The sequence below is a fragment of the Ambystoma mexicanum genome, chromosome 9 (assembly GCF_040938575.1).
Source record: "Ambystoma mexicanum isolate Mex_15411 chromosome 9, UKY_AmexF1_1, whole genome shotgun sequence".
Classification (NCBI taxonomy): Eukaryota; Metazoa; Chordata; class Amphibia; order Caudata; family Ambystomatidae; genus Ambystoma; species Ambystoma mexicanum.
In genome coordinates, this window is record NC_090931.1 from 1,308,938,153 (window position 1) to 1,308,965,918 (window position 27,766).

General features: G+C 45.7%; 1 protein-coding gene across 1 annotated transcript in view; it reads left to right on the top strand.

Annotated features, from left to right (window-relative positions):
- Positions 1–27,766, top strand: part of ADCY5 (adenylate cyclase 5) — a 1,747,191-nt gene that overhangs the window by 1,362,082 nt on the left and 357,343 nt on the right. Inside the window, exon 10 of the mRNA XM_069616675.1 lies at positions 24,885–25,029. Within this exon, the coding sequence (XP_069472776.1) occupies positions 24,885–25,029 (145 nt within the window). The remainder of the gene's footprint in view (positions 1–24,884; positions 25,030–27,766) is intronic.

Here is a 27,766-nt window from a genome sequence, read left to right on the forward strand (position 1 = left end):
CAGCTTAAAAAAAGCTCTTACTATAACTCTGTTGTCTAGATCTGTCAGGATCATGTAGGAAGCCAAGAACAGCAACATGCCAACATTGAGGCTTACTACTGCCACTAGCGTGCAGGCAGAACCCAAGGGCTTGGTCCATAATCTTATGCTAGGGAACCGCAAAAGAGCATCTTGGGAACATCTTCACAGGAAAATGACAGATGCATCTTGGGTAGCAGGGCAAGAAAGGGGTCTTGAGGGCAACCACCCAAAGGGATAATGATGCAGAGAGACACACTGCAGGCTAGGTAATGTTCACATCTTCTTTATTTCTTGTACATGAAGCAAAGTAGTAAGAGTGAGATAAATGGCCCGCCAGACAGCCAGACACCAAGATGGATGGCCACCATATGCCTCAGACCTGCATGATTCCCTTTTGGAACTGCCTGAAATTAGGGCACCTATGACGCAAACATGACATCTAAAGCCTGGTTGCGTGCGTGACAAGAGAGCAGAGGAAGTGAGAGATTAACAAGAGAAGGAAAAGCAGGGAAAAGGCAGAGGAAGGACGGGGAGGGGAGAGGGACCTAACCTGGCAAAGAGGGCATGAGAGAAAGCAGGGAGGCGACCCAACAGAGATAAGGTAACAAGGGCATATGGCAGATCAGGGAAGGAAGGAGAAGATCCCAGCAGATACATTGGGAAGGGGCTTAGAAACAGTGCATGATTCAGGCGTGAGAAACCCAAACAACCTAACCCTCTCACAAGAAGGGTGAGGGGAAAAGGAAAGTGCTGCCAGGCTGGTATGGGGAAGGCAGGGGTGGCTGCATAGCATGCAGGTCATAGAACAAGGATGTGCGGGAATGGCAGTAACCAGTTCTGTCAGCGCAGGGTGTCTGTTTTGACAAGTCCTCCCTCCCAGAAATCAGGTTTTATGTTGAAAAAGGCCACATAGAGAACGGCTGTTTGGACTTCATCCTAACTGGCCCCGGCGAGACAAGGGAGATGACCCCTGTCCTCGCCTTACCTAAGAGGTTGGGTAATCTGGTTCCCCAAGGTATCGGCCAGAGCTTCACCTCTCCAAGAATCAGCAAGTCTTGTGGCTTCCTCATCAGGACCTCTTCTCTGCGACTTGGGGTATGTTTCTTCGTCTGCCTGTTAACAATACCCTTGAGGAGCTGGCCCATCACTTTTCTAAGGAGTTGGGTTCAGGGTTGAGGCAAGGGCTATAAGTGCTAAACTGCTTCCATTTAAAGTGTTTAGCCGCTACCCAATTGTTAATGGTCGCCACATTCATTTTTTGTGGCCTTCTTCCGAGGCCAAGGCTGTGGATGTCAATTCACTCTGGACATTCAAGTGCAGGACTGCTCTTGGCCAATACGTTTCCCACATACGCGTTCTAGGAACAACTACAGGAACCTACCAGGATTTTAAGTGGAAGGGAGTACAGCCATGGTCTGCTTGATAAAATAGATCAAAATATTGCCACCTGAAGGCCCTTACACATTTCTCCTAGCAAAGGTACCCATCCCAGGTTGGAAGTGGCCACATGGTGTGACTCTTACTCTCAAGAACCTAGAGTCCTTAGGGAGGGGGGGGGGTATCAGGATCTGCGTCCCTTTTGAGCTCAGAGTCAGAACTAGGCATACAACAAAAAACATTGATTTGTAGTGATTCTACTGTACTGTAAAATCATTGTAACATACTTGACAGCTGTGAGTATTCGGCAAAGAATCCACTGGACAGGCATTTCGAACTGTTTAACAGCATTCTGCCTGCATATTGTAAAGTTCTTGAGCAGAGAAAGGATTTCGCATCGTGTTAGTCCAGACTTACTGACCATATTATGCTCAGGCGGCACAGAGAAGACTTTGGGACCTGGAAAGCCAATGCATCTACCATCTCAGAATAATATTTTCATTTAGTCCAATAAGAGTTACGGAAACTTGGAATTTGTCTGATTGTGAAGTTCTTGCAAAAGTGTTCCAGAGTGAGCCTGCCATGCTTCGTTTTGTCGTCTTTCTTCCATACGAGATGTTCTATTTGCAGCCCTGCCACCTGAAGCCTTCAATGGAGCCTTTTTCTCCCATCAGCTAAAAATAAATGTGTTGGGAATGAACAGCTTGGCCTGGAGCTATGCGCTGCATTCCTACGCAGCAGAAGACTGTGCAGGCAACATTTAAAAAAAAGTTATGTTGAACAAAAGGTCAAACCTACAAACAGATATGCACTTGAAATAACTTGGGGGGGGGGGGGGGAACTTGAAAGCGTGATGCATAAACTCTACCTGTGGAGAGTTCTGAGTTTTTTTTTAGACTTGCTCAGTAGAAAGAGTAATCTTGATATGTATTTGTTAAATATGCCTCAAATTGCTCCTTTTTTAGACTCCTTACCAGAAAATATCAGGAGTGTTTGATTCTTGGACTTAATCTTTTTGAATGATGGTCTTATCACTCGCAGAGGAGTATGGATTCCATGGACATACTATAGGCCTATGCCAGGGGTCTCCAACCATTGGCTCTCAATATATTTTGGACTGCAACTCCCATCAACTCCAACCAGCATGATCATTGGTGAAGAATAATGGGAGTCGTAGTCCAAAACATCTGGAAACCCAATGGTTGCATACCCTTGACATATGCTAATAAAAACCTTGTTCATGCACAAAGATATCTATAGGTGTCCGGAGTGTGATAGAATAGATTGCGCTGGAGACTTAGACGAAGATTTGTCGAGTACTGGGTGATGATTAAGTCAGGGACTCACACATTAAATGAGCGCCCACCCACACTAGCGCTATAAAAACGTAATTTTCCTCTGCATTCTTCTTACTGAGAAAACAAACACCTGATACAACATGGATGAAGGAAATGTGTTCCATGTATATGGAAGGCACTACACAGACTTTATAACATTCATACTGTGACAAAGACCCCTCCCCCGCTATGGCAAAAGGACAGCAAAGTTACTAATGGACGTGCGTGCCTGCAGCCAATCGGAAATGGTGGTGGGGGGTATAGCTGGTATGGGAGGATCTTCTAGTCACCTCAACCACATGTGCTCTGTGTGATGGGTTTCATCATGTATCGCTAAAGGAGGAGCTGGTCCCTTTATGAGGCCCCATTGTTTGGTGAGAACCACAGAGTAGTGGAGACTCCCAAGGTTTGCCCGTTAATCCTTGGGAACCCCAGGGTGTCAGGCTTGACAGGAGTCCACCCCACTTAGAGCTGAGGTTGAGAGGACCGAGCAAATTTTGCGCCCGGAGCACAGCTTACTTGTGCATCCCTGTGGCAGAACCGGTAGAGACGGGGAATAGTGCATGGGTCTGGCAAGCACTTTATCTGTCCCTCCAAACGCATGCAGGGTCTGAGAAGCTAAAATAGTGGACAAATTATATGGAGGCTGTGCCCGCAGAGACAAAAGGTGTGGGCGTACAGCTACGATCCCAATAGAGAGACCAGCTAAGGGGAAGCATGGCCCAATCCCAAAGCCCAATCACGATCTGTACACTCCCGAAGCACATAACCCGAAGACCATACCTGTGCGCGATTGAGATAGTTTACAAGCCAAATGAAACATCAAGCACTGTAGGAGTTTTAAGGAGAAGCAGTGGAAAGTTTGGAGTAGGGTGGAGTGGCGAGTATCAGAACAGAATTGGAGATGGCAGAGAAGAAGCTGAAGGAGTTTGGGAGAGAGAAAGAGAGAGACCAGGAACAAGGAGGAGGTTGGCAGAAGACAAGGTGGGGGCGGGCGATTGAAGTAAGTAGGGGAGATGGGAACATCACAGGATTTAAGAATGAGGTTTAGAAAGGACAAGAAAAGGAAAGGAGGACCAGCACAGTATCCAGAGAAGAGGCTTGGAGAGGACAAGAGGTGGCAGTGGGAAGGTGGTGAGTGGAGGAACTTTGAATTAGCCAAGTGAAGGAGGTGGAGGTTAAGAACCAAGAGGAGAGAGATGAGAGTGAAACCCGGGGAGAAGCTAGCGGGCCTAGCAAGGTATGCTTGCCAAGTACAAGCCTAAGTCTGAAGGTCCTGAACCTGGGAGAGGGGTGGGAGTAAGAGCACACGGCAAAGTGGTGAGATGACACAGGTGAGCGACAGGAGAAAAGAGGGTCTAGCAGTCACAGAGGAAAGGACAGCTGGTGGGTAGCAGAGCCAGGACCGTAAGGGAGGTGGCGAGGTGACTGAGGAACTGTGGGTAGAAACTGGGGATGACCTTCCAGTTGATAGCACCTCAGAATTACAGAGAAGCTCAAAATGTACCTCATTGTGATGGGCGAAGTCCGACAATGACTACAAACCTTGACATATGAACCGTGTAACAGTTTTGTTCCATCCACAGCACAAATGCAACATCCGACGTTCTCTAGGATAGACGTATCATAGAGAGTGCACGTGATGAAATGTTGGAGTCTTTACCAGTATTTGTTTAACTCTTAGACAGTTTTAGAGGCAATGTTAGCCTTTATATTTATTTGGGTTTGCAAAGCTTGGAGAAGGGTACCAACAGACTGTGGTCAACCACCTGGAATGTGGCACCTGGGATGAGGAACTTAGAAAGCCTGAGGTGTCATTAAAGAACTCACAGCGTGACTTGGTGTTGAATTCTGGGTTCTGGTTGGCTTGCTAGTGGAGCTGATGATTGGAATGCAAAAGCTATCCGTATCGCAATTAAGCTGCTCCGGGCGAAAATCTCTTCCTTATGGGTTCAATGCAAACTCTGTTTATCCAATTAAAAACACACTGCGCCTCATTCCGAGTATGGAGGTAGTCGTGGCGCTATTTGCGCCACGACTACCTCCCATACCGGGTCCGGGTCCAACCTGGTTCAATGGTGACTTACCGGTCCATTCCGACTCTGGAAGGACCGGTAAGTCCCCATTGAAAAATCCATTCCCCATAGGGCTCAATGGGAATGGGGAAGTAGCTAATAACAGTACCGCAATTTGCGGTACCATTATTAGCTCTCTGGTCCCTTAGCGGCTCCCGCTACGGGCGCCTGGCAAAACCAGGCGCCCATTGCGGGACCCGCTAAGGGACCTCGGAATAGGGTGCAAAGGGATTACCAGCACCGATGTCCTTAACGGTGCCCGGTATCCCTTTGCGCCCACCTCGGAATGAGGCCCACTGCCTTGGTAAATGTATATGTCTCACCTCCTTCCCAAACCATGTTCACATCATGACACCACTCGAACGCTAGTACTTGTGCTCTCTGACCACCTAGCTTCAGCCCAGAAAAGAGACCCATCAGTGTTGGTTGCTTGGTCCTGTCCTGCCGACCTCCATCACAATGTCAGGCAGTGTTTGGCCCTTGGGCACCATGTGACCCCTATGTGTTCTCAGCATCCGCACATTCCCTGGCCAAGCGTCTCGGTAAAGGACTGATCAGATGAAGGCGCTTCCTGTTTGGCCTGCCCTCCAGCTTGCTATCTCTAGTTTTGTAACGCTCATCTCGAGCCTAAAAAAAATATCTTTTGGTCGTGGTTTTTTTTTCCTTCTTTTTTTTTAACATTCCTATGTTTATTTGCTCATTGCAGGCCATCGATTTCCCCTGTTTCTAAAAAATACCTTCTTCTCAGGCGTGTTCTATAACACTCTTCTTAAATTAGTGCGTTGACGGTATGTCAGGTTCTCGCTGTATATCCGTAAATTAATAAAACCTGATAACCCCGACGGTCCACTATATGTTACAGACCTTCACAATATATGCTATAGCCGCACCTACCAGCAGTGTAAGCCATTGCGTCCTTTTGCCTATCTGTGAGTCTATAAGATATTCCTGTATGGCTGCCAGTAAGTACGGGAGTGTCCCTTGCATTCTGCGTTTTCTTGAACTGTAGCTCACCGATATTGTTGCCCATTGCATGCCATGTGCTCTCCTGACTCTCTCGCCTGCCTTCTGTTAATACTACTATTATTATTATTATCTGGGTATTTATTGAGCACAGACCCAGCTTCGGGAAGCAACGGAGCACTTTACAATCATAGGGGGGAGAACAAGGTCAGGGAGCAGAGAAACAGGGGAGTGGGGATCTAACAACGGGGGAGGGAGTGCAACTCGACAGATCATGATGCACTGCATGTTTAACATTGCATTACTGTTAAGTTGCCATGCTTTCTGAAATGCAGTTCTTGCTTGTGACACCGAGCTCACGTCAATGTCAGCCATATTTGAATGTTGTTTCCCTGTAAAGTCATGCTACTTAACGCTTGAATCCTTTGCCTGTTGCAATAGTAGTTTCTTCTGTGCCAAACATGCCATCTTAGAATCACCCGCACCCTTGCCTCCCTAACAATGCCACTATATATCTCACTTGGCTAAACAATTCACTGCTTCTTCAGTGCCTGCCCTAACTCCTAACATTTCTGCTCACCTCCATCTCCCTTTACTCTTCTGGCTCTGCTTATTATTATCATTATTATTATTATTGTATTTATTGAGTGCACACCTAGCTGCGAGAAGCAATAGAGTTAGTGCCTTCCCCTTACTCCTTATGTCTACTTCTCCACAGCTGCTTTGCTATTTCCTTCCTTGCACTCAGTACCAAAACTGGGAACAAGTACCTTAAGGGAGACATGCTGAGATGCAACCCACACCTCCGCGTAACCAAATCCTACATGAACGCATCCTCCAATGAGAAGATCACGGACATCTTTATTGTCTTGCATGACCAAGCATCTTGGAAACCACATCTGTCTCCCATTGTTTATATTGAAATTGAAAGAAGCCAAAGATGGCACATACCTAAAGAATCCCTTGAACACTTGAAACTTGCCATCTCTGCATATTTGATTGGTGCCATTAAGGGACCAGGGCAGCCACAAAAACATCCTCATTTTTGACACCTTCCTCCCCATTCTTCTTGCTGGTTTCCCTTTGCGGAGCCCCATCCAAGCCCACAGTCACCGCTCTCCCCCGGCAATCCTTCTGTTGCCCCCACTGTTGACCATGGGGTTCCCTCTTAACAGATTCTCCTTAGAGTAGCTCTTTCTTCTCATCTCTTTTCTATCACACTCCCCTTCTCCCGATAAACCATTCTCGGCCAGACTTCATTGCAATATCCCCACCTACTCAGCCAATGAGCGTGCAGTCAACATCCATTGACTCTGAGGTAGATTTTCTTGCTCTAACAGAAACCAGGTTCTCAGATTACTACGTAACTCTGGTCAACTCACTGCTTCAATTGCAGCGTAATATTCAGGTCTGTAATAGATTGAACAAGCCAGGAGTGGGGTTGCTCTGACATACCCTACCTACATCCAGAATACTTTGAAACATGGCAGAACTTGCTTATGGATGCTTCTACATGTCTGTCCATTGTCACCATCCTCCTCCCTCCTTGAGATGCTTCATTTTCCTAGAGGATTGATCAGATTATATTTCCAACATAACAGACAATATCTGATTCTATCCATCTTTCCTATGATGTTAACATCTGGTTGGACTACCTAACTAAAACACACTTGCCTTCTCTAATCTATCCAACTCCCTGGATCTAAAGAATTTGGCCATCTGACCCAACGCACATTGGTGGTCATACTTTAGACACAATTCTCTCATCACCATACTTAAACCTATCTCAAGACAAAGTTACTAGGGTCCCTTGGTCAACCACGCTCTTCTACAATCTAAGCTGGATAGCCTCGATAAAATGGAACTACCATCACATGGGAATCTTGGTTGCACCAAAGTGAGACTTATGAGGTGAGTAACTCCATTTTCCATCTCTGCCACTTTCTCCAACCAATATATGTCCTCTGGAACCCCTGACGACTTATTGTAGGATCTTCATATTGAACTTACAAAACCTTGAACATTATTGTTCTTGTCCTTCATAAGAAAATCAAGCCTCCCTCCATAGTCCACGTTTGGCTTAATCCTGAAGTAGCAGCATTACAAAAAGCAAATGGAGCACTTGAAAGACACTGGGGGAAAGCCAAGGATCAGGAGGACAAATAAGGTTTCCTACAATATCAAAAGGGCTATAATGCAACTGTGGAGTAAAAAAGATCATTCACAACTCTGGTGGATTGGTGAACACTTTATTAGTAGTAAACAGTGACAGCAGGAACTCATCAGCAACACGATATACAAAGTTTCGAGTGTCCCCTTCCCTCCAAGCCCCCAGCCTGTATACCCACCAGGGCACATGCTTCCCGATCTACCTAGTGGTCCTACCTAGTGGTCCCAACAGGTCAAAGTTACACACAAGATTCATTCTTCTAGCAACGAACAAAGCCTCATTACATCAGCCTTCAGCACCATCTGTGCTGTTTCACGTAAGCCAGTGTTATCAAGGTGACTACACTCCTTAAAGATTCCCATACGCTTTGAGGCAAGCGAGAGCTTTCGATGTGATATATTCCACACCCCTTTGCCACTTTTCTTAAGAAAGCGAGAGCCTAGATCCTTGCTCCGAACCCAATCTTGCATCGGTAGATTCAGCCCTGGTCTTGAGCAACCTGATTGCTTTCACATCCTCTGCATCACTCATAAAGCCTACTGGAATAAAGGACCACTGAACCTTTTGTAGAAAGCAATAAAATACCTCCCTACAAGACACTTCAGATCATTAAGCTCTACGACTCTAGTGGACTCTGACATTTGGTGGCTGAAGCCAAGAAGCTGCTGGATCTGGCCTCTGGAACAGTTTGCCAGTTAGTCATCAGAAAAGTACACAAACAGCTACACTTCCGTAAAAGACTGAGGATTTCCCTTTACAGGAAATACTATGGCCTCAACCGCTGATAATATCCACTATGTGGGCTTCCTGGCCTGACTCTTCACTACCCTCTGTGTATTGGTTGTTCTATCTACCGTTCACCCCACGTGAACTTGTCTGCATTGTATTCACTTTTGATGCACTAAGCAGTTGTTCTAATTACCATGCTTTTGCCATATGTCCTTGTCATTTCTTTTAATGCACCTTGCTGTACCAAGCTCTTCTCACCATCCCTCCCCCATTGCACATTACCGATTTGTATGTTCATTGAGCCTGTGTAACGCCTGGCAGCCGCCACGATAGCTTACCATTCAGTATCCTCGCTGGCGTTCCTCTGTCCATTTCTGATGCTCTTCCATTCTACGGTCTTCAGGGTCAGAGAGGCAGTGGATCGATCACGGTAGCCGGTCTGACACAGCACACCATGCAGCATGTCCTGAGCTCCGGGTACACCTATGATGCTTCTGTGACATTGCCATGACAACCGAAGACAATGCTGCAGGACTCCATAAAAGGCTAACTTGCCCGGGACACGGCGGGTTTTAACGCTACATGCAGGCTACTGCTTTCTTGTCTCCTGGTCATGTTGCCCTGGCCTGTCCTGGCCTCCTGCCTATCCGCTCTGCTCCTTTCTTGATCATGTTCTTGCCTTCCTGTCTCCGTTCTGCCAGGCCTTGCCTGCACTGGTCCATTGCCTAACTTCTCTGTCCCTTCTCCTTAACCTTTTGCTCTGGCCTTTTCTCCACCTTCTAGTGTATTTTTTCTTGGCTCCTTTGGATACGCTGCCTGAGTCCTTTACATCTTCTGGTTCAGTGTCTGCACTGTCTTTGTACCACTGAAATACCAGAAGGCGAGCCAGTGGTGTGGGGAGCCGGTGTCCAGTCATTCCTGAGTACCAAATCCTCAGAGTGGCGGTGGGCTGGTTTCTCCTGCTGCAGTCTTTGTTGCGAATCCTAGCCTCATATCGTACCAGCTCGTCTGTCAAGATTCCACGGCCCGTCGTCCAATCGATCAGGTATTTGACAGCCTGTAAAAGACCAAATTTCCATTCAGTCTCCCTTCTGCTATGAGGACAATGCAAAGCAACACTGCTCATTGTTGGCACCTCACAAAAAGACAATAAATGAAATAAGGCTGAAGATATGTTCTCTTTTGCAATGGATCAAAAGCTAATGGTCCAATCACTCCAATATAAAATCTCTACAAGAAAAATGCTTAATAATATCAAAACATCAAAACACGAAAACATTGGTCTTAGTAGCGGCAGGAATCTGTTGTGCTAAAGATTATTTTGGTGAATGTAGACCCAATATTTCGGACTGTGGTAGATTACTGGAAACATAGGTTTAATTCAAAGGAAAGGCATGTTGGATTCCACAGAACAATCGCAAAAATAGGCACTATGATTCCCACTTCTGACACAACAAATCTGGTTGTTTGGATAGTCCCGCCTAGGAAATTCTCACAAACAGCGATTATCAGTGATATTAAAAAAGGTAAACATGAGTGCCCTTGGCCTATATGCCTATACAACTAAGCATATATTACAAAGCATGGGTGACCATGGCTACCCCTGTGGGACGCACCACATGGGGATAGGGGGAATAAAGGCCAATTGGAATGAAACACAGAAATGCATACACCCAACATGTCCCATTAAATTCTGGAGATACAAGACCAGAGCCAGCATGTTGGCATGTATGGAAATTAGAGAGATGTAAGGCAAAAGATAAGGGGCATACACATGAAAGGGCGTGGAGAAGTCCAGTAAATGTATAGTGCCGCTACTGCTTGATTAGTTTCTCGACAAACATCATCTAGGGAAGATGTCGATATGGATTGCCTGATCCTTCCTGGACACACACTGGTTTGGAAGGAATCCAGATTCTCATTATCCCCAAAGAAATGTTGACATTGAGCCATGACTGCTCTTTCTCAGAGATTTGCTGAGGAGCGTAGAAATTGGTGACTGTTTAGGCTCTGAAAGTGGGTTCTTTTGAAATGACATCACAAGAGGTCACTGAAAGTGAGGAGGAACTTGTTCATTCATCATGTGACGTAACAGACACTTGCACTGCCTGATTGAGCATTGCTGCCGGTCAGAAGTAGATTTTCAAAACAAAGGCGTAACTAATTCAGGTAGGACGGTCTGCATTGTGGAAGAGCACACTCTTGATATGATATGATATTTTATTTATATAGCGCCTATACACAATGTGTTTCAAAGCGCTTCAAGACAAGGGAGGGAACAAGGGAAAATACGACATTCTTACAGGCCATGAACAGTAAGGATGGGAAATTAACTATCAATCTCGGCCGGACAACATTTCAGAAAGTGCAAGAGCTAAGACATAGATAAGGAAGGGAGGGGGAGAGTGAGAATAAATGAAATAATTGTTGGCACCTGATGGAAACAGACAGGTGACTACCATACTAGGCCTGACGACATTTCTGGTAGAGCCAGAGATAAACAAAAGGTGAGGGAGAGGGGTGCAGAAAGATATGGGAGGAACAAAACAAGTGACTATCGTGCTAGACCTCACAGCTTTTCAGATAGTGCTGCAGGGGGGGTGGGCAGTAAGGGAAGGGGAAAGGGAGCGACGGACGAGGTTGCTATCATACTATACTAGGTCTTGGCGCATGTTTTTAAGGTGTAGCTTAATTCAGGGCTACAGATAAATGAGGTTGGTGTCTTCTTGTTGGGGGCACCGGGATCGTTCACGTGAAGCAGTCCTGCCCTGTGTGATTCAAAGCCAGGAATGCAATTGATCAAATGCCAGTTGATAAGGCACTATAGTGCCTCAAGGGATGGTAACCTGAAAATCTGCCATTTTGACACCTTGTATACCGAGATAGCGTGGGCTATAACAATATGTTGAGCCCTCTCATGCCCCTGCCTCAGTCTGAATGAACCAGACATAATGTTCTTTATAAGAGGGATTCCATTTTTGTCCTCCACTGGGGGAAGAATAGGTGAGCTGGGGCTTTGCACATCTCAAATGTGTTTGCAGTAGCACCCCAGCGTTAGAGAAAATCCTCAAGGGAAATCCATGATGTGGTGCAAGGCTTCTTTAGAGCATTTGAATCACTCACTGCTTACCCTCTGCGCATTAAAAGATCCTTTGGTAAAGGGCAGGAAGATTCTGAGAGGTTCACTCTAGGATTAGAAAGCTGTACCAGTCCTGAAGGCCTCTTTGTTTCAAGTGGAAGTCTGGTTTATCCCAATATCAGTCAATTTTTCTTGCAAGTATTTTGACAAATATTTTCAGTAAGTAGATTCCAGTCCTGCATGTCTCAAGAGAAGGTTGATTGGGCTATTTAAAACAATGGGCAGGGCAATTGCCATTCTTGGGGCAGTCGCACAAGATGTTAAATTGCTAATCTCTAATTTGACAAAATAGTGCATCAAAACATGCTTTTTAAAGTATACAATTGACCCTTTCCCTGATTACCCCTCCTATTGCACAGTTCTCCACTGCTTTCAAGCTAGCTATCCCTATACTAAACATATCCCTGCCATAGCAGAGAACTTGGGGATATTGTCGGAGAACCATAGATAAAAAACATAAGTAACAGGAATATGGGTAGTGAGAGAGAGTAGGCAAGTGGCTAATAAGGAGGAAGGGGTGTTCCCCAGTAAAGGTTTAGTGGTGGTATATGTTTAAGGACGGATAAGGGAGTTCAGATGGTTTGGAAAACAAGACGAACTTACAAACATTAAGGCCGCTTAAGAAAAAGAAATGAAAAGTGGTCAAGATGACAGTGATCTATATTGAGTAGATTCTTGGATATTTCAATTTGCCCATTGAATTAAATTTAACAATCTTCTCACTTTGGGAGCAATGGATGGATGGAATAACCTTACGTACCAAGCCCTGCTGTGTCATGGTGGTGATATGATTGCCCTATCATAAGTCGCAGGTCATCTACTCTCTTGTGTGACAGACCCTAACTGTGATTTTGCTGAATCAATCCGAGGATGTGGCTTTCGGAATTATTTACAATCTCCCAACCTTTTCGAAATTTTCTGAACTCTAGTAATGCATTCTGCCATGAAAGACAGATTTTCCCAACAGTATCACTTTCACACATCAGTCAATGGTTTAAACATTATGCTGAGAAAGGATAAGTGCAAACATGTATCTCTGCTGGAACAGTCTCCTGGCAAACCCTACGGCTGCCATGTAATGTAGCTACCAGGCACTCATATATAACATGTGCATTCCATTGCAAACATGGGCAAACAGCCTGCTGGAGCCCAAGTTCAAACAGACATGGGTCTGACTTTATGGGTGAACACCCTTAACCTAAAGTATTGTGCAGATAAATATCTAAATACAAGCCATGTCTGTTTAAACACAGTGTCCCCTGTTCCTATACAATTTTAAAGGCCAAAAGCATTTGGTGCAATTTTGTCAACTTGGTAGAGACTCGTTCCAGACAGCGCTTTCAGTTGTGTGGGCTGAGTTTCACCCAAAAGAAACCACTTTGGGTTTAGCCCAGGAAACCCTCCATTTCGAGCCCCCTGAGAAGACTTGCTACCTCCAGGTAACAGGAAATCCCTCCCGCCCCCAGGGTGCTGATTACTTGAGCCTCTTTCATGTAGGAAGACCGAGAAAGAGGCAGAGTTAGAGTATCCCAGGAGAAGGGATTTCTTTTGGGACTCCAAACTTTCTGCAGCCAGAGCACGCTGGGTATGACATCAGGAGGGTAAAGGGCACTTGTTACTACAGTTTAGATTGGTCCTTGATCGAAGGTTTGGAATAATACAATCCGAAGTGGCATTTTGCTTCTATAAGTGCGGTGGAGGGGGGAGAACCTTCTTTGGATACTTGAAGGAGGAGGACTTGTCTGGAACCTGGTTGGCATTGCAGTCTGCCATAGAGGTGAAGACCAGGATTCCCAAGGAAGAGGCAACCTCTTCCCCTTAAGAATCCCAAGGGAATATTTGGGTTAATCTTATGGCTGGACAAGCCCTACTGCCGCTGAGACCAAGGCCACCCAGGAACCTGCTCACTGGAGGTAGCAGAGCCCTATAAGTGCTATCTAAAACCTTCCTGGCTGGAAATGGCAGAGGAATTGATCTACCGTACCCCTGGAGGCAGTCCTTCAGCTACCTAAGAACAAGGAAATGACTCCTGGCTCTCCCTGAATCTCTGAACAGCTAAAGCACCAGTTTGGGCACCTTTCATTCCAGCCAAACTCTAACATGAGAATCGCCGGACATGTTTGTCCTTGGTGCTCAAATGCCCGGTGGTGGCACGCTCATTTCAATTTTTTAAAAACACCCCTTTGCTTGTTTTAAACATTCATTTTAAACACTGCTTATTGCTGAAATCATGGAGTCCACAAAACAATTACAATTGTCTTCACATCACAGAATTGTTTCACACAAGCATCGTGTAACTAAAATGTGCATGCATTGTTACCACACAGTCTTCAAGTCAACAAATGTGGCACATCCTCGACTAGCTAGAAAAATAAGGTGTATATGGTGCAGACATTTACTGTGCTGTATACATGGAATGAGGGGCTGTGACCTGTCACGGAAAGCGGCCTTTAGCGCTCTCCATTTCATGCATGTGTCTGTCGCAGCCCAGTAATAAAAGATATGGCTTCAAAGAAACAGAACTGGGGAATGTTCTGGGGCCTGTGAAGCCCAGGGATGAATTCAGCATTACGATATGTTAATTTCCTTGATAGGTGCCAGCTTGTATACAAAAATGCAATCACTTTGTTTCTATTTCATGTCGTCAGATCTCTGTGTTTTACACTTCAAAAAAGCAACCTTTTCCTTGTTTTCAGGGACAAGTATGCGTACCACACAGCAATTTAAGTGCCACCACTGTGCTCAAGTGCCTCCGGCATTCCCACGTTCTTACCAATGCTGAGGTTCAAATATCATCACGTGAGAAATCCACCTAGTCTTCTAGTATTCCCACCTTGACACCGCCTGCCTGGTTGCCAGCTTCTTTAGGCCCAAAGCTGTTGCCGCTGCAGTGCCCTGTTGAGCCAGTTCAGCCTGTTTGCCACCAAAGGTAATTGTTTGCTTCTCCACACCCAGGACTGTCAAGTCTTGCACTGCCACTGACCCAAAACTGCCTGCTTTTTCCCAACGTCTATGACCAACAAGCCGCTGCCGAACTACCCAGTGTTAATGAATTCCATCAATGCTGTTCTTTCTTCAATCCCGGCTCAGTGCCGAAAGGCTACCAGTCGCCCGGTTGGACCGCAATAATCGTAATAAGGAAAAATTAAGTTAGTGGTTCTGTCCACCTTGATAACTTTAAAGAATCCTATTGACATTGAAGACCCCACTCATTAATGATTTTAAGGCAATACTTTGAAATTGAGCCTTTGCTGCAGAACCTGCCTTGCTACCTCTGTCTTAAAAACCCAGAATGCCCCTTTATGCCAAAGTCTGAGTGCTCTGTGTTCTGTCTTACAGGTATGGTTTTGTTGTTTTCTTATTAGTTGATGGACTTTTAGTTTGGGTAAAGTTGTGTATTTTTATATAAACCTGGATAGACATTTCTTTTAATTTGGTACCCCAGTACTATTGTTGTTTGGATTGCTTCAGTGCCAGCTCACATCCCTATTGGAGAATATATCCTGCCCTCAGCCTGAGCTAACTTAAAAGGCATAAGAGGCATAACATTTAGGTTGTTCCGGTTTCATCTTTGATTGGGATCAAAACGGGTTTAATAATAATAAACCCATTGAGCTGACAGCAGGCTAATGCCTTTCTGGCCACCCTCTTTACCAGCTTCTGCTTGGATATACTTCAAAACAGTACAACATCATCGCTAGGAGCACCTATCAATGTGTGGACAGTGCACCTTTGGTGTGCGTGCTCAGTGGCCACTAAACATATCCTTTTAACAGATCAGTGAGTTAGCCTATTGGTAACTTTGCCCTGCAGTACCAACAAAAGTCGCTTCTGAGCCCAACAGTTTCCCAGAACCATGGCTATCTAAATAGTTCCATAGGCCGTAATGTTTACCTGCACTTTTTTACTTCCCAACTCTTGTAATGATTGTTTAGCGTGGCAAAGCTGTGTGACTGGGGTTTCCTTGGGATTTGTTAGCCACTGCCCATTTTGCAATGCAAGCCCCGCAGTGGGTATTCAGAGGATCCCCCAAGATCCACAGTCCATCACCAGCCTTTTGTGGATGGTCCCTTCTGTGACAAATCTTCAGATGTCAACCATTGTTCCCTAGGGGGAGCCCCTCTCCATGAGGCCAGAACGTTGAGGCCACTACACTACCACTGTTTGCTGCTTTTATTATTTATTTATTATTTATCTATATTCTTCTGCTCAGCACTTTCCACTTCTCCCCCTCCTTTGCACTTTCCATTTTCCCTCTCCCATGCACTTGCAAGGTCTCAATGTCACTGGGCTTAGTAAGATCATTGTTTTTGTTCTCCCTTGTTCCACTCCCATGCCTTGTTGCGCTCTGAAACACTTGTGTACTAGCGCGACACAAATACAATATCAACATCAATTACAATAACAACTTTCTAAAGTAGATACTGGGACGAGGAAGAGGGAGTCCTACCCAGATGGAGTTTACACAACCATTGACACAAAGAAGAACAGGCAATGAGGCAAAAGCCCACCACGGAAACAACATATGCGGTATAGTCATCTAGACTATCGGTGCTCAAATGGGAATGGGGAATGGTTTGTTCAATGGAGACTTACCGGTCCCGCCAGGGTCGGACTACACCGGTAAGTCCCCATTGAACAACACCGGTGCCGGACCCGTTATTGGTGGCAGTCATGGCGCAAATAGCGCCATGACTACCACCAATCTCGTAATGAGGCCCTATAGCCTTTGAAAATGTCATCCATTTTGCAACTCTGAGATGAGATTATTGTTCACTGCCAACTCCCCCTTTCTTTTCTGCTTCTCCAGGTGACACTGCCACATATCCTACCCATTGGCTTTCTCCACCACCCCAACCCACTTGCACTATCCCAACTCCTCGTCTGCCAAATCTAGGGTCACCTCCCCAGAATCTCTGCCACTCGCCTTATCCATCAGCCCCTATCCCCTGTCTGCTCCCTAGTTCGCTTGCCCTGTTCACCCTCCCCCCTACCTCCTGTCCCTGCATTCCACTCACCTCCTCCGCTAGCTCCGCCCGTCAAGTCCTTCAATTTGCATGCATTGCGGAAAGAACGATTCACACTGGATTACTTGCCACGTCCTTTTCTGCAATGCATCGGCCATGCAGCTGCAATATCTTTTTAAATCTTGCACCCTTCTTATGTGTGTCACATATGATATCAAGAGGCTGCCATGTAGAAGATTTTCTTGACAATTCATTCACAAGGTAAATGTGTGCCTATTAGGGGCAATATATCGATCTAATGTTGCCTCCTCTGTGATTCTTGTTTTATTTGGTTCACAGAGAATTTGTCCGACTCTGATCTTTAGGGATATGTGTATTGTACATGGCCTGTATCTACAACCACTGGGCCGTCAATTGTAATTTCTGCCAGTACAAATGTCAAGATACCTTTGAATGTATGTAGCGATTGAATTATTTCTTTCTTCCTTTAGTTTACCCTTTATTGACGAAAAGGCTTGACCAAATAGTCATTCAGTGTTTGTGTAGGCTGATCACATTACTCTAGTGTGTTGCTCCTCTTTGAAACTTTTTTCTTGATCCCTCAGTGACTAACATTTGCCGCAACCAGATGGTTTTTGGTGAAAATTATGAATGTGTGCCTGAGACAGTGTTTTGTTTCCATAGACCCCCATTAGAGATTTCGGTTTGTTTTTTATTGCCATCGTCTCTTTTTTTTAAAGCGAATGTGCATGAATGGATGTTCACTGCACAGATTCTCTCAATCCTACCACAAAACAGCATACCAGCCAATTTCCCCCCTAAAAACAGTCAAATGCTCCCAACAAACAATTGAGGGAGTACAATTACTTCCAACAAAAAATAGGAAACAGTAGACTGATAGGTAGTAGCCTGCTCCCAGCTTATACTCGTGCAGCTCCTTGGGCTAAATGTGCATATTGCAATGTTACTGACTTCTGCAAAGAAATGTTCATTGCACAAGCATGGGTTTTAGGGTTGATAAATATTTTTCCTACAAAAATACACCGTTTGCGAATGGGATTAATTGTTTACTAACCAAAAAATCATTTTACCTAAAAGAAAAAGAAAAATATGAGTAAAAGACTCCTGCTAAAAATAGTATCTGGAGGCATGGATGCTCTTATTATTGTTTGAGCATTATAGACCTGAAAAGTAGTATTTGTTGTGGGGTGATTGTCTATCACTAGTACAACTAGATGCAAGATCTGCAACCTACAGCACTCCAGATATTTTGGACTACAACACCCATGATCCCTCGTTCTTGACTATGCTGGCTAGGGCTGATTTGAGTTACAGTACACAACATCTGGAGTGTTGGAGACAACTGGTCTAGGGCCAAAGGTTGGGAAGGACCATTATCCCAAGAGAGAATTCCTGCTTGCAAACTCTACAATGCTGCGAGAACATAATGGCCTCTTGAAACGATAAGGCGCTAAAAGTAATAAAGTAGTTAGTACTGTGTATAGTGTGCATACCCTCACAAACCCACTCTCGGCCCCCTAATGGTGAGCAAGACTGTATATGAGGTGGGGGATTGTGAGCATTGGATAGAGTTCTACCTTCAAAGTTACTTATGACTGTCAGTCATCCAGAATCACACACACACACCCACACACCTGTCCAGTTCATTTAGTCTCCCTTCAGGGCAGTGCAGCTCTGCTGTTACACCCTCAGTGACCCACCGTCACCTCTACACAGGCAGCGAAAGAGAAGCAGAGACAGGTAGGGGGCACACAATCAACCAGCACATTGTGTGTAAGTGTGCTCGACCTGCCATGATGGACCTGCTCATCAATCTCCCATCTCAGCAGCACCCCTCCCCTTTGCTGCTGACAGCGATAAAGAGGAGATAAAAGCTGAGCGTAGATAGCTGAGCCGGTTCTTTCTTGGACACTTAGAGTTCTATCAGAATGTGTTCAAGGCCAATAGTTAAGCATATCCTGAGAATGACTATGGTTTTCCAAGCCGTCAGTAATGGGAACTATCTAAGTAAGTACAGTGGTCTTGTGCAGTGCCCCTCTACCACTTAAAGTTGACCTCTATCCACATGGCTCTGTAAAGAAAACCTGTGGCTTTGATGGGTGCAGTTCTGTAGTACCAGGGTCCCGTGTGGCTCCATCCTTTCTCTAGGATTGATGGAAATTCTTGGGGATATTTTAGCGAAGGGAGGGAACGGCAGAACTGAGAGGCGAAGTGTGTTTTGTGTAATGTGCCCAACTGAGGTGGGGGAGTGTGGTAGAACTAAAGAGCACAGTTTAGTGTGAGCTGTTTTGGTTACAAACCTTTATTATGTAGATCCCAAAGAAACCTAAGTGTCCCTGTCTCTTTGAGGGGTTTCCCTGACTCAACCTAAAACTAAGGAAGTGTAAGAATGTCTGTCAAATAATATTCCCAGTCCTTGTCAAAAATCCTACTTCTATTCCTTACGCTTAAACCTAATGATGCTAAATAAAGTAAAGTCTTTCACCAGGAGAATGTCTCCATTCTCTTGTTATTTGGTAGGTTGAAAGTCCAAGAGAATGCCTCTCTTCTCCTGACACAGTTCACAACACAATAAATCTTCAACCAGGAGAATGTCTTCCTCCTCCTGGTCCACTTATAATGTTTGTCACGAAATATAACAAAAGTTCTTTTACCAGGAGAATGACTCCCTTCTCCTGGTATGCAAAAGTTCACAACAAAAAGGTAATCGACCTGGAGAATGCCTCCCTTTTCTTAGTACACTTAGAATGTTCTCAGAGTTCTCTTAACAAAAAAGCCACAAGCCATAGGGAATGACTCCCTTCTGCTGACTCTGTTATCATCTTGCAGTCTTTTTACCAGGAGAATGCCTCCCTTCTCCTGATGTCTATAGCTTGGTCACAGTGTCCACACACTTCAGACCAGGGGGAATCCCTTGTGTCATCTTTGACTCCTCTCTCTCCTTCTCTCCTCACATCGCGGACCTTGCCAAGAAAGCCGCACCTCCTCAGAGGCATTCTCCCTTTCCTCACCTTCCGCCAGAAACTCAATATCTCCAGACCTCTGGTCCACGCAAGGCTGGCCGACTGCAACAACCTCTTCCTCAATCTTCCTTTATCCTCTTCAACTAATCCAGAATAGGACTGCAAGACTTATCCTTGGCCTCAAGCCCAGGGACCGCATCTCTCCAGCCCTACAATCTCTCCACTGGCTCCCGTTTGCTGCTAGGATCATGTTTAAGATCCTTTGCATCATCAACAAGACTTGCTGGGATGTGGGACTCTGCTACATCCAACCCTCTCTCCCACAATGCCTCCCTGCTAGAGCACTTCGGTCTTCTAGCTTCATCTCTCTGCAGGTCAGATGCGTCTCTAAGCAGAGAGTTGGGGGGTAGATCCCTCTGCTCCACAGGAGACTTCCTCTGGAATGGTCTCCCCACCCCTCTCAGGCTTGAGCCCAATCTCCTTATGTTCCTGGAAGCTCCTCAACACCCTCCTTTTCTCTTCTTCCTTCCCTCTACCCCTCCCCTGCTAACACCCCTGTCTGCCGCAGTGACTGGCTGCCTGGTTCCCTCTGAGTTCTACAGTGCACCAGGTCCCCCACCCAGAACACACCCTAACTCGCACTTTGCATGTGGTCCCTCTCCCCCTGCACCCCATGCAATCCCTGGCACTTGCCCTCCCCTTAGCACTTGTCTAGCCCCTGTAGCCTCCCGCCACACTCCTTTTTCACTTGCTCTCTTTCCTCCCTAACCTGCCCTTCCCACCTCACCCTAGTCCTTTGCATTCGTGCAGACTGGCACTCCACCCCCCCTCCTCCCTTGCACTTCTTGTTACTGCACTTGCATGATCCAAATGTCACAAAACCTAGTAGGACCATTATTGTTATCTTTCTCTCTGACTTGTGGCACATTGAAGCACCATTTGTTGTATAAGCACCTTACAAATATCCAACAAATAAAATAAAATGTCTCCCTTGCCCTGGTTCTCGGCACAAAACTTCTTGTTAGTTCTTGTTAGTTCCTGCCAACTCGACAGTTCACCTGGCCTCTTTTCCCATCTTTTCCCAGGATCTTACAGTGTCCCAACTCTTTCTATGGGGTTCAGTGACTTCTCTATGGTCACTGAATTGAGGAATGTTTTCTCTATACTGTATTGCGCTTTCCTTAGGATCCACAACCCCTATCAAGTATGCAGTGGTCTTCTTATGGTCACTGAGTTAAGGATGTTTCTCCCCGGCTGCTTCTCCCAACTATATAAGGGTCCCAGACCCCTCTCTGGTGGTCAGTGGTTTCTCTGTCTCCACTGAGATGAGGACGTATTCCTCAGATGCACGCTCTATTCATGGGAGGGTCTCTGACCCCTTCTGGTCCAGTTGCAGGTGCCACCATGCTAACGTCTGGAAGCTGAGACCCCTCTCTTCCCTTGTCCCTACCTCTCTGCCCATGCTTCCCGTTACCTGTTGAGAGATTTCCGAATCGTGCTCGTTCTTCCAGGGATGGCCGGTGGGCTCTTCCTGGCTTCCTGCAGTTTTCAGTGGTGTAAGTGGTTTTGCCGCTTTTCTACATCAGTAGGCTCCCTGCATTTTTGGCATAATTGTTGGACCGTGCAGTCCACCACCTCTGGGAAGTCACGCCACTGCCTCGCCTTCTTCCACTGGTTGTTGGGTCTGCTGCTGTCAGACCCGCTGCAGATGTTCTCTGCTTGCCGCTAGCATCCTCAAGCCTCTGGTTTTCATCACCTCTGGAGTTCCCAGCGTAGCAGCTTCCTCGCCTCTTGCTGCTCCAGTACTGGCTTGGCATGGCTTGACTCGTCCCAGCTGGGCTTGACGGATTGTTTAGTCCTCTTTTTATACTTTGTTGCCAGTTCCTCCCTGGCATAAAGTCCTTTGTTTCTTTTGGCATTTATGATATGATATGATATGATATGGCATTTATAACGCACCTATACACAAACAGAGGGAAGACAGAGACAGCAATCTTACTAGGCCAGGTGACATTGAGACCGCGCAAGTGCAGGGAATGGGGGGAAAGGGTGAGGTCCAGGGGGAATGGGGGATGGGGCACTGCCGTGCATAAGATAACCGTAAAACGTATAGATAAAATAAACAAGACAATAAATTAAAAAAATAATAATAATCTTGATGTCTCCTCTGGTACAGCTCGTACCAGTGTTTGCCTGACCAGTACTTTTCACATCTTCTGTGATATTCCTAGTCTTTATTTACCTGGGCTGTACTGAAGGTATTACAATGGTACACATGTTTATGCTCAAGAAAGGGGTTTGTGATGGAAGGGGGGCCCAGAGAATGTTGGGTTGTGACATCAACTGATGGCCCGTACCCTAGCTGGTCATACTTGTCCCCAGGTGGGCAGTCCCTCCCCATGAGGTTTTCCCACATGAGGCCACCCCTAGGGGGACTATTGGGTAGCACCCGCCCTTGGGAAGGGACTTCCCTCCTGGGGAGAAGTGACGATGCATATTTTATCATCACAATTCTTTGAAGCCTGTTGAGTAGATTTTCCGGGAGCCAATTTAACGGCTGTTTTGTTTATTTCAATCTTTATGGTACCATTGAGACAACTGTCATGGTCGTGTGAGTGAAGGTCAGGTAGGGTATGATGCATCGTTTGGTGCAGAATTATAAGTAGCAGATCCTTACAATGGCTTTCACCTGTGGCTCTAGTGAAAGGTCCGACTGTGGGACTTCTGTCACGATAGGTGATGCAGATCATGAGTTCTGTTTATGATGGGTTGAGCTTAAGTCTATTCAAGGTCATCCAAGAGTCCAACAACATAAGGCATGTGTTGAGGTCCGGCATGTCTGTCGTTGGATGGTTTGTAAACAAATTGACATGTCATCTGCGTAAATGTGATGAATCTTACGGAGTCCTCGCAAAGACCCTACCTAAAGTCTCTTACCAGGTGGCCAGAGGAAGGCAGCTGCTACCTTATCCCAACCCTTAGGGTGGTATGAGCTGGGAGGATCACCTGGGAGGAGAAGGTCCCCAAGGGAACGGGAGGACTCCGTTGGGAGGGGTGCAGTATTTATCTTCCTCAGAGGGGGAAGAGTCTGTGATGCTGGAATATGTAATAGCTTGCTGTCAGAGGGAGCCATTATTTCCCAAAGCTAATTATCCTGATGGTGGTGAAAACTGTCCTAACCATTCATGTATTGGAAGTAAGAATCTTCCCCCCAAAGTCAACCACATTGATAGAGGGGAAAGCTCCCATGCTTGAAAGGGGAATGTTGAAGATGAATCTCTAAATATTGACATCTCAGATTCTGAAACCCTTCATTTCCCTGTAAAGCAAAACCATTCAGTAAATCCTTATGATACTCCTATGATAAAAAGGTAATTAAGGATGGAAATTCATTTGGTAACAATCATCCCATTACAAGGAGTGATGTGAACATTGGGGACTTCAAGTCCACGATGCCAAAAGTACTGGGACGAAGAAGAGGGATGCCAAGTCCCTGGACTGCAAGTTGCAGGCTAATAGGGTTAATGACCCACACCAGAGGGAGACTGGGAGGCATAAAAGTCCCACTCAGGTGCAGGCCATAGAGAGCAGTAGTGGGAGGTGGATTTATTGCAGTTGCAGGTGAAGGAGAGCAGAGCCACCGGATCCACCACTGTTTGCTGTACTGATGCCGGTTCTGACAGGGTTTCTTCCTTCAGAGACCTGGATTGCAGAGATCATGTAGCGGGAAGCATCATTTGTAGAAGCTTTCCCCCTGAAGGCTGTGGTTGCAGAGGTTGCACAGCGGGAAACATGAAGTTGAGAAACCTTCCCCACAATAAGGCATGCTCTGGTGGCCGATGAGCACCAGAGAGCCTTGGAAGCGAGGAACACTCCTTTTCTGACCAGTGTCAGTCAGAGAAAACAGAGCAAAGCAGTTTTTCATGCCGCGCAGAGCATAAGAAGCAGACAACCGAAAGGCAGCTGATCAAGCAGACGCGCATGCCAAACCCATTGTGTTCATTTGTATATTGTGACCCTGAAGCGCTCAGTAAACGCCTGCTGGCCAGGTCTGTGTGTTTTGATGTAGGGCAGAAGGATAATCATTTTGAATACCAAGTTGATACGAAGTGGAGAAAGTGGCAGCATAAGAACTTGGCGAACAGGCCAGAAAAGTGGCATTGTGTTTTTGAAGGTTATAAGTAGAACTGTGCTACAGAAGAACTTGAAGTGTTAGTACTTGTCCGAAATACGGTGTAACAAGAAGTTCTGGTTATACAGGAAAGTGGAGAGCTATTGCTGATGTGAAAATGTGTGTGTGAATGAATGATGGAGAAAACTTGTAATGTGAGCTGACATTTGTATTAGTCTGATGTTGATATTGATTTTATGAGATTTATATGTATTGGAGATTGATAATGATATACACATTTATATATTTGTGTATTGATAAATAAAATTGTATTAAAATAAATTGAGTTAGAGAATCCTGTCATCCTCTATCTACTGGTTCACACGATATATATTCTGTCTGTTGAAGAACCAGAGGTTAAGTGCAGGTAACCCCTATACTTTTGATACAAGTGGAGATCAGATTTACTGAACATTTTGAACTGTTGGCCAGATCCAAGTGGAGTAAGACGAACTTTAATACAAAACGTGATTTCCTTATTCTTTTGAACTGTTGATTGACATCTTGATAGAATCTGGGGGAGGGGAACTCACCAAGGTTACAAGGAAGAACAGTTATCTGATCTGTTATATCTGAATTGCTGTAAAGCACCTTGTTGAGTTTGTTGTATGCACAAGTGTGAGGGACAGAATACTTTTGTTAGAGTGTTTCCTTTAGTTTATTTTGATAGGCAGAGAAATCCTCCTAGGTTAGGGATAGTGAGGCGTTTATCAAACCCTTTCAGTTAATAAAATGGAATATTTTGAAAAAACCTTCACAATGTTATGTGGCCTCTTATTTCTAACCACTCACATGTACTGTTGAGGCCCTGCTGTTATTATTATTGTACAATCACTTAAGTTGTTATTTTGCAACCTGCTGCGCAGGAAACTAACTTCAGTTTTAGCAGTAGAATTCTGCATGTGGCACCAATGTTTCACCCTGTTGCATTCTGTTGGATTTTCTTTTCAGAAATACACAGGAGAACATGAACCCAGAGGACGAAGTTGATGAGTTTCTAGGCCGTGCAATCGATGCCAGAAGTATAGATCGGTTACGATCTGAGCATGTGCGCAAGTTTCTGCTAACGTTTAGAGAGCAGGATCTTGAGAAAAAGGTAACATCCTTCACTAAGTTAAAACGTACTTAGGAATGTTAATTATTCATCTTCTTTTCTTTCCCTGTTAAGTCCCTCATGGAAATCTGAGTCTGCGGGACTGATGTACAATCTCAAGGTTGTGGAATAAGTGGCACATGCTCTTTCCTTTTATTTGTGATTTCTATTTAGCTTTGGTCAAGGTTGCTTCTATAAGGACATGTGATGGGGGAGGTAAAGCTCACTTCATACCTGTCCTTAATTTTATATTTATTTATATGTTTCTAATCCACAGTATTCCGTCTTCCTAGAATGCCAGAACACTGTGATTCAAAGCCTGTGCACTGTTAAAGCCAGACATTTGAGTGAAATATGCACAAGTCTACATAGGCCTAATAGGATTAGGGTGAAACAAATCATATGTTAAATTTCACTCCCGGCTGAAATGGGACTTATGTGAGGGTGCTAAAATATGTACTGTGGGTTATAGTAATGGGGCGGGTAAGGCTTAGAACTGCACTGGGGGTCTGGCGAGTCTGGAGGAGAGTCCTCTGCTGAGCTTCTCTTAGTTGGCGTTTCTCACAATCCTAGTTTTCAGTGGAATTCGTGTTTGAAATGTTTGATTTATTGAAATCCTACATGGAAAAGGCAGTGCCCCGGCACTCGTATAATAAAAGTTAAAGGGCCTCATTACATGTGTGCTGGGCTGGAAACAACGGTGCTGGTAAGCCTACCGACACAGCTATTTCCAAACCGACACACTACGGGTCTGTCTGCCAGAGTCGCTGTGCCCGGCAGGTCTGACCCTGCCGGGCACAGCAGCCACGGTAGGCAGATCGTCACGGAAGCACCGGCACCGTTAATAACGGTGCCGGTGCTTCCCTGGTCCTCAGTCCCATAGGCCTTTATAGGAAAGGGGACTTACAAATTACCGGCACCTGACTTCCCGGACCGGTAGCGTTCCCGCCGGACCCGTAATCAGGCCCAGAGTCTGGGTTGCAGTGCACCTACGCGCCATTCCCCACGATGTTCCAGTGGACCTTTGCTTCACAGATATTCTGTGTACTAGGCAGATACATTTAAAAAAAGAAAGATAGTTTGGTTGAATCAACAATGATCTTTGTGTACAGTTTTGATGTCCTGTTACTTTAAATCATACACCCGCGAGAAAGCTGTTCCTTCAAAGGTCGAGTATAACAGTGCTGCACACGAGGTGTAGTTCTAGGCCTTCAATAGCTATATAAATACTGGAATTTTTCTACAACAAATTAGCGATTTTATTGTCCTTAATTAGGCTTGTAATTTATTTTCATAGTGCAAACCATTTGTGACATTGCACCTTGCTAATAACAATAAAATCACTTGACTCTCGGCTGTCGTTACTTATTACAGCTGATTAGTCATGGCAATGCCATCTGCACGTTTCCAACAACCTGCACCTCTCATCACTCACAGATTAGTATTGGGTTTCATGCAACTGTTTGCACAAGAGACTTGGTTGTCTGGGTCATGCAACAAAGTCCCTGTAGTTACTGCAGGGACATCTAGTGCAGTGACAAAGGGGGCCGGGGACCTCCGAGATAGTTGATGATGGACCTGTGGTGGTATATGGAGGATCCATTGGTCACCCTCCTTCAGCCCCCGTCACTGTGCAGGGGACAGTCGCATGTCGGCCAAAAGTGCCACTGGCACTTTAGGGGTTTGCCAAAGAACCTGCAACCCTTAAATGGGAAAATGCACGCCCTCCTCAAGGAAACCTCATGGAAGGCCATTGGCCGACATGCTCAGAATGTATGATAAGCTGGGAGCATTGGCAACACTTGCCATAGGTGCCACAACAGTTGCGGAATCTCCGAGGTGTTAGTGGACCCCGGTGCATGGGAGCTGGTTGACACAAACAAGGAATTCAGGATGACAGAGTAGATCTTTAAAGCTGCATTCCAGCCTGCATGAGGTTCTTACGCTAGTGTGTTGGCTACCCCTGAGAAAGGGGAGCACTGCCACAGTTACTAATCACATGCCGGCAGTAAAAAAGAAGCACACATGCAAGCCCTTACTCACAGACCAGCCCTAGGGGTAAAGTATAAAAGTGACTTCCAATGAAGGGCAAGTGTGGCCTTTTAGAGAAGGCAGGTGCAGCAGGAGTTTGGAACCAGTTGGTAATTCAGAAAGGAGCCAGGGGAAGGTGTTTTGAGAGATATCAGGAAGAGTGAAGGTAGCTGAAGGCAAGAGGAGAGAAGAGACGTGGGGAGTGCGGGAGGGTGAGGGGGTTGGTGGAAGCCATGAAGCAGGAGTGGCGAAAGTCATTAGGAGGGGGTTGGTGGAATGAACCAGGAAGTTACTGGTGGAAGTCATCAGGGGTGTCTGGTGGAAGTCATGCACTGGTGGTGGAAGGCAGTCGGCCGGAGGCTAGCAAGGCCATAGCCAACAAGAGTGGGAAGAAACATGAGGGTACACTAATCCCAAGGCACGAAGTCTGGGTGACACCACAATCATAAGTGGTTAAACCCATGTGTGAAGATGTACAACTATGTTGGAGTTGAGTAGGATCAGAATAAGAGGAGGATTACAAATCTTGCAGGGAGGGAAATTACATTGGCATCCTAGGAGTGAGAGGTGATGAAGCCCTCTTAATCTCATCTGCCGTAGACAAGCCCAGGCATCTCTACCCTCAAATTGAAGAGACACTCCAACCAGATCTACAGCTCATGACAGAAACACAGCGGTAACTACAGTAGCTAGTGGAGGACCGGAAGTG